Here is a 15,496-nt window from a genome sequence, read left to right as displayed (position 1 = left end):
CACTGGCTGCCAGTATGTTTTAGGATTGATTTTAAGATTTTATTAATAACTTTTAAAGCTCTGCATGGCCTTTCCCCCAGCTATTTATCCCAGCTTTTAAAGCCTTATGAGCCTGCACGTAGCCTGAGATCCTTTGGTAGAAATCTTCTGTATGTCCCCTGATGTCAGAATGACTACTAGAGGTGACAGAGCCTTTTCAGTTAGAGCCCCCAAACTCTGGAACAGCTTACCCGAAATAAGATCAGCTGACTCAGTAACATCTTTTAAAACTCTCCTTAAAACATACCTCTACCGGCGAGCCTTTTGCGATCTTCTGTAAGCTAAAACAAATCTGTCCTTGGGAAGACTCTCCCTTAGATTACAATGTCTTTACGTTGGAACTGGTCTTCCCAAGGACCGATGTGGTAGTTGTTTGTATTATTGTTTTGTTTGTATATTGTTTCCTGCACCCCAACCGGTCAAGGCAGATGGCCGTTTAACTTGAGCCTGGTTCTGCTGGAGGTTTCTTCCCCTAGGGGGAGTTTTTCCTCTCCACTGTTTGCATAGTGCTTGCTCAAGTTGATCTTGTTGGGCTACATGTGTTTTTTGTCTGTCTTGTGAAGCACTTTGTAACATATGTTTAGAAAGTGCTCTATGAATAAATTTATTATTATTATTACTGGGTTAAGCTTTTTTGGTTACACCCATTCAGTTTCACTCAGCTACAGCCACCACTCCTTTTACTAGCTAAACCTCATGCTTTCCCAGGTCAAAATAAATTTCCATTGTTATGCAGATGATACCCAGCTATATTTATCTATGAAACCAGGAGAAACGAATCAATTAGTCAAACTTCAGGAATGCTTAAAAGACATAAAGACCTGGATGTCCTCCAATTTCCTTCTCCTAAATCCAGACAAGACAGAGGTTATACTGTTTGGGCCTAAAAATCTCAGAGACACTATGTCTAAACACATTCTCACCATTGATGACTTAGTTCTGGCCTCAAGTAATACTGTAAGAAACCTCGGAGTTATCTTTGACTAGGATATCTCCTTCACTTCATACATCAAAGAAATCTCTAGAACTGCCTTTTTTCACCTAAGAAACATTGCTAAAATTAGGAGCATCCTGTCCCAAAGTGATGCTGAAAAACTAGTCCATGCATTTGTTACTTCCAGACTGGACTATTGTAATTCCTTATTAATGGGATGTCCCAATAACTCATTAAAGAGCCTCCAGTTAATCCAAAATGCTGCAGCCAGAGTTCTGACTGGAATTAGCAAGAGAGATCATATTTCTCCAACGTTAGCTTCTCTCCATTGGCTCCCTGTTAAATCCAGAATTGAATTTAAAATTCTTCTCCTAACTTATAAATCCCTTAATAATCAGGCTCCATCTTATCTTAAAGACCTCATAGTTCCTTATCTTCCAAGCAGAACTCTCCGTTCTCAGACTGCAGGTTTATTTGTGGTTCCTAGAGTTTCTAAATGTAGAATGGGAGGCAGAGCCTTTAGCTATCAAGCCCCTCTCCTGTGGAACCAGCTCCCAGTTCAGGTTCGGGAGGCAGACACCCTCTCCACATTTAAGACTAGACTTAAAACTTTCCTTTTTTATAAAGTTTATAGTTAGAGATGGATCAGGTGACTCTGAACCATCTCTTAGTTATGCTGATATAGCTTAATCTGCTGGGGGACCTCTACTGATAAACTGAGCTCCTCTCCTCTCTCCTTTCTCCTGTATCAATGCAAATGCCACCATTGCATGTCAGTAACTTTGTGTCTTCTCTCTCTTTTAGTTGTGTTTCCTCCTCTCTGTCTCCCTCTCTCTGTACTTTTCTGCAGGTATCCTCGGCCTGGAGCTGTACATCTCCAGAATCCAGTTCATCTGCCCGATGTTTCTTGATGCTTGTTGTTGTCTTTATTGCCTGCTGTTCTTTTCTCTCTTCTCTTTCCACTCACCCCAACCGGTCGAGGCAGATGGCCGCACACTATGAGCCTGGTTCTGCTGGAGGTTTCTTCCTCTAAAGGGAGTTTTTCCTCTCCACTGTTGCCTAAAGCTTGCTCAAATGGGATTGTTGGGTTTTCTCTATAATTTTTTGTATAAATATTTTCTGTAAGGTCTTAAATCTTACACTGTAAAGTGCCTTGAGATAACTTCTGTTGTAAATTGGCGCTATACAAATAAAATTGAATTGAATTGAATTGAATTATTGCCAGTGCCGAAGGGAGATGCAGGACCTCCAGGTGGCAGTGGTCCTCCTGGAGATCCTGGAGACCCCGGATTGACTGGTGGGTGACAACATTTACTTTCTCAGTTAAAGTAACAAAACAAAAACAACAACAACAACAAAAACGTAAGAGTTCCTTAGTTTTGTTTCTATCAAACCGGTTATTTCTGCTTTACCATTTGACCTTTAGGCCCTCCTGGCGACCCAGGTATACCTCTAGCTCCCGTCGTGGTGAAGAGAGTACGGTCCTCAAGGTCTCACTGGGGTTCGGGGATCACCTGGTCCTCCTGGATGTGAAGGACTCACAGGTTGGTGAATGTGAACTCTTTAAGGGGACCTGATGATGTTTGCTGGAGAGTTTTAGTAAAAGCTGAGAAAATATGTGTACAGATTGTCATAAAATGTTATTTTACTACTGTAATTATCACAAAGACAGACAACTGATAAAAGAGGAAGCACTGTCTTAAAAATATTGTAGTCTGCTCTGAGTCCATAAATCAACATTTGTCAAATATTTAAGATATTTTTACATTTCAAATTGGACAGTTAAAAAAGTGATCATACAATCGCTCTTTTCTTTCACTGCTCACCAGCTCTGTTTGAATTTTTTTGTCTAGTCTAATTGTATTATTACTCTAAACTGTCCATCCATGCATTCATCCATCTACTTTCAATTATCCGGGGCCAGGTCACAAGGGGCAAAAGCCTAAGCAGAGATGCGCAGACTAGACACCTTCTCCAGCTCTTCTGGGAAATTACCAATGTGTTCCTAGACTATTTCAGAGATGTAGTCCCTCCGATGTGTCCTGGGTCTTCCATGGGGCCTCCTCCTGGTGGGACATGTCTGGAACGCGTCCTCTTTCTGTGAAGCAGTGAATTTACCCTAAGCTCCTACCTGGTGACCAAGCTCCTAACCCTATCTCTAAGGGTTTGCCCAGGAACATAGATTTACTGGTAAATCGAGAGCTTTGCCTTTTAGCTCAGCTCCTTCACCGCAACACACTTGTACGTCCACTGCTTTGATGTTGCAGATGCATCGATCTGTCTGTCAGTGTCACGCACCAACTAACCTTGATGAAGGTTAGGGTTAGGGCAAGCCACCTTTTTCTGGTTGAGGTGTCCAACTTCCTCCGCCACAACCATGATTAGTTGACAGCTCAACCCCTCTCTTTACCAGAGTGTCAAAGACATAGGGCTGGAGGTCGAATAGCACAATCAAAAAGTTGATTGTGAACCTCCAACCTAGGATGTCCTGGTACCTAGTGCACTGATGGACATCCTTATGCATGAATAGGGTGTTTGTTATGGTCAAGGAGTGAATAGCCCGTAGGCACAAACAACAGTGAGAGATCTATTCCCTACCCGACGGCGGAGGGAAGCAACTCTGTTGTCCATTGAAAAAATTTTCACACAACTGCCATCATATCTACAATGCACCAGTCCTTCATGCCCTTTCCTTGATGGGCCTACAAGAAGGCAGTCTCACGCAGCTTCTTCTCCACTTCTTCACCAGGATTGGCCAGTGATGCCCCCTGACGCATGTCTTGGTGAAGTAGTGGCCATTGATTTAACTCTACCACGTGTGAACTGCCCTTGTTCTGGCCTGTTACATAGGATCTGTTCTGCGTTGGGAGACCCTATCAAGGGCTTTAAATTCCCGGCCACATAACTCCTAGGGTAATTCGGGCACACAAACTCGTCCACCACTATTAGGTGGCAGTTCGAGGAGGGGTAGTCTCAAGTAATCAGTTCTAAACTAGGAGCATAATAAGAATGCTATTAATGTGTCAGCAGCATTTTGGAGATAATCTCCCTCCCATATCAAAGTGGCTTCTCATTTGTAATATACTGCATGCCTTCCTGTTTAACTCAGGTCAGCGTGGCTATCCTGGTCCTCCTGGTTCAGAGGGTCCACAGGGTCCTCCTGGACTTCCAGGACCAGTCTCTGCAGCCCATGGATTCCTCATCACTCGACACAGCCAGAATGTGGACGTTCCTACATGTCCTGATGGAACTAACATCATCTATAGTGGATATTCCCTGCTGTATGTGCAATGAGAGGGCACATGTACAGGATCTTGGTATGAAGGATCTTTGTTTTAATATGTTCCTACCAGGAAGTTGTATTAAACCTAAAAGACTTCAGGCTTTTTCCTAAAGAAAATCTTACTTTCTTTATCCTTTAGGCACGGCCGGCAGTTGCCTACGCACATTCAGCACTATGCCCTTTATGCTCTGCAACATTAACAACGTCTGCATCTTGCCTCCCGCAATGACTACTCCTACTGGCTGTCCACGCCTGAGTCCATGCCCATGTCCATGGCTCCCAACACTGGAGAGGGCATCAAGCCATACATCAGCAGGTACGGATGGAGGAAGGGAAGACAAAGAGGAAAGAGTGGTAATGAAGTTGTTTGTGGGCTGATGTGTGTTGTTTACACTTCTGTATGTGTGTGTCCAGGTGCGCAGTGTGTGAAGCTCCAGCCATGGTGATTGCAGTCCACAGTCAGACCATCCAGATTCCTGATTGCCCTGTGAATTGGGAATCTCTGTGGATAGGATACTCCTTCATGATGGTACCAACCCACACCATTTATTTATTAAATGCATTTTACCATGACTATTTTGAATAGTTTCCAGCCCAGTTGATGTCATCCCAACTAAGTTCTTAATCTCGATCATTGATTCGCTTGCTCCCTCTCTCCTGAATATTTTCAATACTTCTCTGTCCACTGGGATTGTGCCAGATTATTTTAAAATTGCATCTGTGCAACCTCTTTTGAAAAAACCTGGTCTAGATCCCTCATCCCCCGAAAACTACAGACCAATCTCCAAACTACCCTTCATATCAAAGATTTTAGAAAAGTACGTGTCTAAACACTTATTTCTAGCCGCAGAAAACTATAACATCTTTGACGAATTGCAATCTGGTTTTCGCAAACACCACAGCACAGAGACCGCCCTACTGAAGGTAACCAATGACATTCTGTTGGCTTCTGATGCTGGTTTGTGCTCTATTCTTGTCCTCCTCGATCTTAGTGCTGCTTTTGATACAGTAGACCACCAAATTTTGTTAGACCGGCTAAAGCACTGGGCTGGAATAGAAGGCACTGCACTGGACTGGTTCTCCTCATACCTGTCCAACAGATCGTTTTGTGTTACAGTTAATAACTACAAGTCATCTTTTTCTCCTGTAAAGTACGGAGTCCCACAAGGTTCAGTGCTGGGGCCAATCTTGTTCTCTTTGTATATGCTCCCTTTGGGACATATTATTCGCAAACATGGTGTTTCTTTTCATTGCTATGCTGATGACACTCAGCTGTACTGTCCCTTTAAGATATCAGACCACGGGGGACTGAGTTCCTTACATGAGTGTATAAATGAGATAAAAAACTGGATGGCTCAAAATTTCCTGCAGCTGAATTCTGACAAAACAGAAATAGTTGTTATCAGTCCACAGCGTGTAGCCAGACACATTCTGCCCTGCACAGATTCTCTCTTAGCTAATTCTAAGCCCACTGCAAAAAGTCTTGGTGTTTGGTTTGATAGTAAACTTAACTTCGAGCATCATGTCAAAAAGCTTGTCCAGGCATGTTTTTATCATCTTAGAAATATCTCCAAAATACGTTCAATTCTTTCTTTTCATGACACTGAAGTAATCTTACACGCATTTATTTCCTCACGCCTTGACTATTGCAACAGTCTGTTCACCTGTCTCAGCCAGAAATCTATTAATCGGCTCCAGATTGTTCAGAATTCAGCTGCAAGACTCTTAACTAGAAAAAGAAAATATGATCACATCACTCCTGTATTAGCTTCCTTACACTGGCTGCCAGTATTTTTTAGGATTGATTTTAAGATTTTATTAATAACTTTTAAAGCTCTGCATGGCCTTTCCCCCAGCTATTTATCCCAGCTTTTAAAGCCTTATGAGCCTGCACGTAGCCTGAGATCCTCTGGTAGAAATCTTCTGTATGTCCCCAATGTCAGAATGACTACTAGAGGTGACAGAGCCTTTTCAGTTAGAGCCCCTAAACTCTGGAACAGCTTACCCGAGGATATAAGATCAGCTGACTCAGTAACATCTTTTAAAACTCTCCTTAAAACATACCTCTACCAGCGAGCCTTTTGCGATCTTCTGTAAGCTAAAACAAATCTGTCCTTGGGAAGACTCTCCATTAGATTACAATGTCTTTACGTTGGAACTGGTCTCCCCAAGGACCGATGTGGTAGTTGTTTGTATTATTGTTTTGTTTGTATAGCTGTTTCCTGCTCCCCAACCGGTCGAGGCAGATGGCCGTTTAACTTGAGCCTGGTTCTGCTGGAGGTTTCTTCCCCCAGGGGGAGTTTTTCCTCTCCACTGTTTGCCCAGTGCTTGCTCAAGTTGATCTTGTTGGGCTACATGTGTTTCTTGTCTGTCTTGTGAAGCACTTTGTAACATATGTTTAGAAAAGTGCTCTATAAATACATTTATTATTATTATTATTATTATTATGACTATCACATAACCATCACAACTGAATACACCTGTGTTTCCTGTACTTCCCAGCACACCAGCGCAGGTGCAGAGGCCTCTTGGGCTCTTGGCCACCACCGGCTCATGCTTGGAGGAGTTCCGCAGCGCTCCCTTCATAGAGTGCCATGGCAGGGGGACGTGTAACTACTATGGCAATTCATATAGCTTCTGGCTGGCCACTGTAGAATCTTCTGAGATGTTCAGGTATGGATACATGTGCCAGCAGGGAGGTTATAGTCCTCGATAGATACTGTGTGATGAAGAACCTGTTTATGTTTGTATTTCAATGTATTGTTATAGTTAATGGATGATCAATGCTAATATTCTAATATGATCTGCAAGCTAACCTGCTTTTTTTTCTAGTTGAGCAGCGATTATAAAATTTAGAGGACTAACACTGACTACTACTTCTATAGTTCCTTCTCACTGTCCTAACCACCATTATTTTACTCTTACAGTAAACCCCAGTCGGAGACTTCGCTGTGGAGACAGCCGCTGTGTGGTCTGCATGAAGAAAACGTAACGGAATAAGGCAATGAGCACATCCACCGTTGCCAAGGATGCCTGATCAGAGGAGATGACTGGATGATGGGGGACAAGTAGGGGGCAGCGGTGTTTGCTGCCACTGATGTGGTGGCAACGAGGTGGAATTCCTATGGTGCATTGTCTTCTGAGAAAAAAAAAAAACACTACGACAAAAACAATGGTACTACTGTGCAACACAGCTTAAAACTATTTAACCATACCATCCATCAATAGTTGTAAGTGGGTCACGTTTCCCATGTAAACAAAAAGGAACATAAGAGTAAAAGAGCAGTAAATGTAATGACACTGTGTTAAAGTTGGGGAAAGACCAAACAAAGCAGTTAAAAGGTGTGATTGAATAGTTTATGAGGGACTGGTTCTGTGTTACTGCACCAAAATTCTATTGCAGGTTTCTCTTCTTTCAGGTTTCCTCGTATCTTTCTAGAATATCTGAAAGGTAATTTAGCCCACAATCACTTGAGGATCTAAGTGCCTGCACAAGAAATTGATGAATGCATAAGTATTAATACATAGTATTGATATTCTCAACTGCGTCATTATAATTCTAAATATGTAATTTGATAAGCTTGGTGATTATTTCTAAGCTGTTTCAGGCATCTAGAATGTACGACAACAAGGTGGTGTTCAGCAGCAGTACACACAGCACTGAGAGCAGCTTACCAGGTATTTTATTTAACATATACATTTCAGAAAGTGCCTTTTTTATTCTGGGGTTAACCCCTCACCCTGAAATCCCTGAAGTGAAAAAGTAAAAATATAAAATGTTATCCTTAAGTAGAATAAATATTAAATTATTTCTAAAGTAGAATATCCTAGTAAATCACTATGAAATGGATGAGATGTTTCTCTCCTAACTAGGTTTAATAGCATTGAGATAAAGCTGAGCAGTAAAATGTAGTTGTTTCTTGTTGTTGTCTTATCTTTGTTCAAATAGAGGAAATATAGCATCTTAGCATCTCCTCAGTAAGTATATATGAACTAAGTTAATGGTTAAAAGAAAATCAGGGTGCTTCTGCAAATATAGTTATTATATCCCTTATACCCCTCCTCTGCATTAGGCACCTGAGGGAAGTACATGTAGTACAAGTTGATTAAATAGATGTTACACCACATGTAATGGCAGACTGCTGAGCACATTGTATAATATACTGTGTTAAACCTGCACATGTACCATTTGCAAACAGATCCTTAAGTGTGTCCTCGATATGCCTTGATAAAGAAAAACTGGTTTAGTCTATGACACACCCTGAACAGCTTGTCTGTATATCACAGCTGACATATTTGGAATGCTCAATGCTTCCTGCAGACTGTAAAGGTCTTTTCTCAAATCCGATGAGCCACTTCTTTGTTCTCAGTGAAACTACTCCTTGACATTCAAATGATCTGAAAGGTAAAATGGCACACCAGGAAACCAGTTTGATCTGTTTGGATCTACTTAAGGAACCAAGGAACTGTATTAAAAGTCATTTTGATGAAGAAGATTGCAAGAAAACCTACAGCTATCCTTGGTGCAGATACACATCAATACAAAGGCCTCCTTTCGTAAAAGTTATTCAGTCATTAAGTTATTTTTTCAAAACTGCTTTATGAATTCTACTTTTGACAAACTGGGGTGTGATTAAATATGTGTATCAATTTGTTTTTTGTGTTGTTTTGGTTTTTATTTTTATGTTATTAAGAAGTTGTTATAAACTTTTAAGACTGAAATAAATACTTTGTCTAAAGAGTTGTGTTCAGAAAATGCATGATTGCAGAATTTCAGGCTGAATGTTAGTCTAAGGGGTTATAGGAGAGTCACAGATAAAGTCTGAAAAAGGACGCCTGATCTTAAGAAATGTTTTCTTCCATCTTTTACTAGGACCATCATTTTTGCATGACTGCCATGCTTTTTGCATGGCAGTCTTTACTGTACTTTAATATCATTTAAATAAGCAGTAAAATATGGTAGTTTCTCATTGTTGTCTTATCTTTGCTCAAGTAGAAGAAATTTAGCATCTTAGCACCTACTCAGTAAGTATATATGAACTAAGTTAATGGTTAAAAGAAAATCAAGGTGTCATCTGCACATATAGTTATTATATCCCTTATATCCCTGTTATGGCACCTGAGGGAAGTACATATAGTACATGTTGATTAATGGAGACTCAAGAATTGAACCTTGAGGTACACCACATGTAATGGCAGACTGCTGAGTGTCATTTATTGGCACCAGGACATAACATGACTAAATCTAACTAAAAACTGCAGCCTATGATATATGCAATTCAGCAGAAATTCGAGCAGTGGTGCTTTGATCAGTATTTACAGCAAAAACTCAAATACAGTGGTATATCTATGGGAGATTTTGACACAGAAAGAAGATTGTTGATATTAGTGGGAAGTGGATTTGATGGGAAGCGATGAACCAACTTCCCACCTGCCAATGATTACATGTATATATAAAGGTCAGAGCATGGCAGATTGTATAACCTACTCTCCACTCGAAAATATTATCTAACAACAAAAAATTGCTTACAAAGGATAGTCTTTCTCAAACCACTCCTTTTTCTGGAATGAAATATAACCGGAACGCTTGAGACGCTTCTTCATTCTCAGTGAAACTACTCCTTGACATTCACATTATCTGAGAGCTGAAATGGCACATAAAGGACACCAGTTGGAGCAAGGGAAATTCTGTTGTTCGATCTGTCTGGATCTACTAAAGGACCCTGTGACTATTCCCTGTGGACACAGCTACTGCATGAGATGTATTAAAAGTCATTTTGATGAAGAAGATTGCAAGAAAACCTACAGCTGTCCTTGGTGCAGACATACGTCAGTAGAAAGACCTGCTTTAGTGAAAAACACCACGTTAGCTGATTTGTTGGAGGACATGCAGAAGACAGGAGCCTCAGCTGACCACTGCTATGCTGGACCTGGAGAAGTGGCCTGTGATTTCTGCACAGGGAAAAAACGGAAGGCTGTCAAGTCCTGTCTGCAGTGTCTGGTCTCTTACTGTGAACAGCACCTCCAGCCTCACTATAAATCTCCTGCCTTTCAAAATCACAAGCTGGTCGACCCTACCAGGAAACTTCAGGAGAACGTCTGCTCTCATCACAATGAGGTGATGAAGATTTTCTGCCGCACTGATCAGAAGTGTATCTGTTACCTCTGCTCCATGGATGAACACAAAAACCACAAAACAGTCTCTGCTGAAGCAGAAAGGGCTGTCAGGCAGAAAGACCTGGAGGCCAGTCTGCAAAACAAACGTCAGAAAATTCAAATGAGAGAGGAAGAAATTAAAGTGCTCCAGCAGGAGGTGGAAGCCATCAGAGAGTCTGCTGATAAAGCAGTGAAGGACAGCGAGACGATTGTCACTGAGCTGGTCTGTGTCATCAAGGAAAAAGGCTCTGAGCTGAAGCAGCTGATCAAATCCCAACAGATAAATGAAGTAAGTCGAGTCAAAGGGCTTCAGAAGAAGCTGGAAGAGGAGATCTCTGAGCTGAAGCAGAAAGAGGCTAAACTGAAGCAGCTCTCATGCACAGTGGACCACACTGAATTTCTACTCAATTACTCCTTGCGGTCAGAACTCAGTCGAGCAAAGTCTTCAACCATCAAAACGCGTCCTCTGAAGTACTTTGAAGATGGGATAGCAGCTGCGTCACAGGCCAGAGATAAACTACAGGACATACTGAATAAGGAATGGAACAAAGTGTCACTAACAGTGAGAGCGGTGGATGTTCTACTGCCACATGAAGAGCCCAAGATCAAAGAGGAGTTTTTAAAATATTCATGTCAAATCACCCTCGATCCGTTTACAGCTCACAGGAAGTTGGCTCTATCTGACGGGGACACGACAGTGTCAGAAAAAAACCCATCTGTAGAATATTCTAACCCAGAGAGATTCACCTCTGTGCATCAGGTCCTGAGTAGAGAGAGTCTGACTGGACCTCGTTACTGGGAGGTGGAGTGGAGCGGCAAAGGAGTATCAGTAGCAGTGGCATACAAGGATAGTAACACAGTGGAAAACAGTGGATTTGGATACAATAAAAAGTCCTGGGCTTTAGAGTGTTACAAAAAACATTACAAGTTTCGACATAATGATGTTACCACCGACATCTCAGGCCCTTGTTCTTCCAGGATAGGGGTGTACGTGGATCACAGGGCTGGGACTCTGGGCTTCTACAGCGTTGCTGGGACCATGACTCTTCTCCACAAAGTCCAGACCACATTCACTGAGCCGCTCTATGCTGGGGTCTGGGTTTGGTTGGGTTACTTTGGGGTTACGTCTAGTGCTAGGTTTATTGAGATCAAGTAGGAAGTTGTTATTAAACAGGCAACTGATGATCATCTACTGTGTTTGAAATGTGTAAACTGAGCATGTTTCTATCTTAGTTTCTTGTTTCTCTGATGCTGGACTTTTCTGGTGTCAGGGCCCTGTTCTTTAAAGGTAGTCCTAATTAAGACTAACATGTATCTCTCATATCAGATTACAATAATCCTAAACACAGTTTGATTTGTTAATCCTGGTTTTAAACAAGGCCAAAATATTTGAGGCACAGTGTTGATCATAAAATTGCAGGTACATGTGGTAGAAGCATTAGACACCATCCAAGCGTGCACTGGGGTAATAGTTTAATGTACATAAATCAAATTTTACATGTGTTGCTTCATTTGACTATTTGCTGTGTTTCATTTTCGTTTTACATGATGTTGTGACTGGTGTCACCTTCATTACCATTGTACCAGATATTTCCAACAAATGTGTTTAGACCATAAATTATGTTTCTAAATTACTGGTGAGGTTCTTTTTTTACTGTTTTATGAAAAGTGAGCAGTTCATTTGCTTTATGATGTTAGAAATTACAGAAATATCCTAAAAAGTGAAATCAATTGCAAATGAAAAAAGTAAGTGAGTGTTATAGATGCTGTTTTAATACATGTTAGTCTTTAGATAAAATTAAATTAGCACTTTAGAATCATTTTATAATCAATATGCTCTCCCCATTATTTAACTGTCTGAATGTTCTAGTCTTCATTTTAGACTTTATATCTTTTTGTTCACAGTAGGTGATGTCAATATATGGATTGATAGGTTTTTAATTTGTGCAGAAAATAAATTCCTGTCTTAGACCTGATCCAGTTAACTGCAAAGAAGATCATTAATAAAGATAATAAAGAATAAAGATAACCACTATTTCTCTGTCATATTTCTTTTATATTACAAGGCAAATGAACATTTATCCATATAACAATACATTAACACCACCTGGTGGAGTTTCCTCCAAGATGCACTGTGTTAAGCTTTTTTGGTTACACCCATTCAGTTTCACTCAGCTACAGCCACCACTCCTTTTACTAGCTAAACCTCATGTTTTCCCAGGTCAAAGTTCGATCAGACTGATCTTTGTACAAAGTGAATGAGGAGGGCTGATATCCAAACACATGCAAGTGTGATCACCTGGTTTCACATACGCATGCGTAGTGTGAGAGCTGACGATTCACATGAGGGCAGCATTTATCAGGAAGTGAAACTGTCTGAAAAGGGAAAATGGCACATAAGCTCGACAGGCAAAAATTCTGTTGTTCGATCTGTCTGGATCTACTGAAGGACCCTGTGACTATTCCCTGTGGGAACCCACAGCTGCCCTCAGTGCAGACTGACTTTCACACCGAGGCCCGTCCTAGTGAAAAGCACCGTGTTAGCAGAGCTGGAGGAGGAGCTGAAGAAGACAGGAGCCTCAGCTGATCACTGCTATGCTGGACCTGGAGAAGTGGCCTGTGATGTCTGCACTGAGAGAAAGCAGAAGGCTGTCAAGTCCTGTCTGCAGTGTCTGGTCTCTTACTGTGAACAGCACCTCCAGCCTCACTATAAATCACCTGCCTTTCAAAATCACAAGCTGGTCGACCCTACCAGGAAACTTCAGGAGAACGTCTGCTCTCGTCACAATGAGGTGATGAAGATTTTCTGCCGCACTGATCAGACGTGTATCTGTTACCTCTGCTCCATGGATGAACACAAAAACCACAAAACAGTCTCTGCTGCTACAGAAATGTCCGAAAGGCAAAAAGAGCTCGGTGCGAGTCGGCAAATAATCCAGCAGAGAATCCAGAGCAGGGAGAAAGACTTGAAGGTGCTCCAGCAGGAGGTGGAGGCCATCAACGACTGTGCTGATAACGCCGTGAGGGACAGCGAGGAGATCATCAATCAAGCGAAGCAGCAGATCAGATCTCGTCAGAAAACTGAAGTGAGTCGGGTCAAAGAGGTTCAGGAGAAGCTGGAGCAGGAGGTCGCTGAGCTGAAGAGGAAAGACACTGGACTGCAGCAGCTCTCACACGTAGAGGACTACACCCAGTTTCTCCACGAGTACCCCCTGGTGTCTCGACTTCCTGAAACAACCCACTCACCCAGCATCGAAGTTCATCCACTGCCGTACTTTGAGGATGTGACAGCAGCTGTGTCCGAGGCCAGAGGTAAACTACAGGACGTTCTTACTGAAGAGTGGAGCAAGATCTCATTGACGGAGACCAGTGTAGATGTTCTAATGCATCAACAAGAGCCTGAGACCAGAGAGGATTTCTTAAAATATGCACAACAATTCACACTGGACCATAATACAGCAAGCTACGGGTTCGACATTTCAAAACATCAAGTGAGACTGTATAATCGTCTCTCACCTAAAATTCACCCAGATGCGTTTAATAGCTGGCCACAGGTTTTGTGCAGTGAGACTCTGACTGGACGGTGTTACTGGGAGGTGGAGTGGAAAGGAGACATATTTGTAGCAGTGGCATACAAGAACATTAGCAGAACAGGACACGAGAGTGCGTTTGGAAACAATAACAAGTCTTGGGCATTACATTGTTCAGACCAACGTTATAATAATTATTATGAATTTAGACATAATAACATCAGGACTTCCATCTCGGGCCCAGTGTCCTCCACAGTAGGAGTGTACCTGGATCACAGAGCTGGTGTTTTGTCCTTCTACAGCGTCTCTGACACCATGACTCTCCTCCACAGACTCCAGACCACATTCACTCAGCCGCTCTGTCCAGGGTTTGGTGTTTTTCACGGCAGTTCTGATTATGCTTATGCTTTACTCAAAACCACAACTTAAGATGAAAATGATGGAGAATAAGATAAGAAACATTTGATATAATGACTTATTTACACCAAGACAGATTTTTCAGTCGTTTCTGTCAGAAATAAGTTCACACACATATATAAAATAAAATGAATAATAGGAGGGATTAAACCAGTATTTTCCAACCTTTTGGCTTTTGATCCCTTGCAAAAAGTGCTGTGTTTGAGGCTTCCTGTCATGTTTAAAATGCAAGATTTCTGCCCAATAGTTCACAAAAAAAGTAAAGATTAGAGAAATTAATACACGAGTCAAAATACTCACTCTAATTGTCTTGTGACCTTTTGGAATTAGGACACATGTAGATATATTCAAGTTATGGCTGTAAATAGTTTTTGAACTAGATAAATAATTTGTTTTTACTACCTTTTCTTTAGCTAATTCCATGCTTCCTGTATTTCTTCTGTTAGTTGTAGACAGCCTTTGTATCCACTGTACTTATTCACTAGTTAATAGTTGTTCATGTTAATCTGGTTGATCGCACTTTGTCAAAGTGTTACAGCGTAGGGGAGATTTAAAGACCTTCACATACACAGTGATGAAAGTAGTTTTTTATTTGACTGACTTGAGTTCCTGTGTTGTAAACTCAATAAATTCTATAATGAAAAAAAAATGTCTTCATTGACTTTAATCATCCACTGTCTGTACATGTACATGATCATTTAACAGCAAAATTGAAATCATTATATTTTCAAACACATGATCTGTTTCTCTCAGCTTCTTATCTTATCTCAATAATAAAGTTAAGCTTTTTGGAACTTTTTATAGAAATTAGCCTTAAAAAGCACTAGTAAATGCTAAATAAGGTCAATAACCTTAATTTTCCACCAGCCAAATGTAAACTCTCACCAACGTTTGCTGTTTGATTTAGGCGTGTGAGAGAGAAACAGAGGGAAACTGGTGTTTCTGAGGCCACAGTATTTTCAATTGTGTGAAAATGCTGACCTCTGGCCATGCTCAAGTGTATTATTCAGAGTTGGGCACTGATCTCAAATCCCACATTTGAAAGAAAGCCGCAGAGGTCTCGAAGTGTGGTTAATGACCAGCAGATGGCAGCATTACAACACAGAGTCACAGGTGATGGGAAGATGTAAGATCTCA

The 15,496-nt window shown here is 41.3% G+C and overlaps 1 protein-coding gene and 1 pseudogene across 1 annotated transcript; both read left to right on the top strand.

Annotated features, from left to right (window-relative positions):
- The first annotated feature begins 3,026 nt into the window (after nt 1–3,026).
- Nucleotides 3,027–7,716, top strand: LOC113157795 (annotated as a pseudogene).
- A 2,161-nt stretch (nt 7,717–9,877) lies between these two features.
- LOC113157794 (E3 ubiquitin/ISG15 ligase TRIM25-like) lies at nt 9,878–15,005 on the top strand. The gene is given in 3 exon segments (XM_026353418.1): nt 9,878–11,566; nt 12,797–12,887; nt 12,889–15,005. Coding segments are annotated over 3 exon segments (3,234 nt in total). The 5' UTR covers nt 9,878–9,906; the 3' UTR covers nt 14,372–15,005.
- The last annotated feature ends 491 nt before the right edge of the window (nt 15,006–15,496 follow it).

The sequence above is a fragment of the Anabas testudineus genome, chromosome 18, assembly GCF_900324465.2.
Source record: "Anabas testudineus chromosome 18, fAnaTes1.2, whole genome shotgun sequence".
NCBI classification, from domain to species: domain Eukaryota; kingdom Metazoa; phylum Chordata; class Actinopteri; order Anabantiformes; family Anabantidae; genus Anabas; species Anabas testudineus.
The sequence above is the reverse complement of the archived record's forward strand: the minus strand, read 5'-3'. Positions and strand labels throughout refer to the sequence as shown.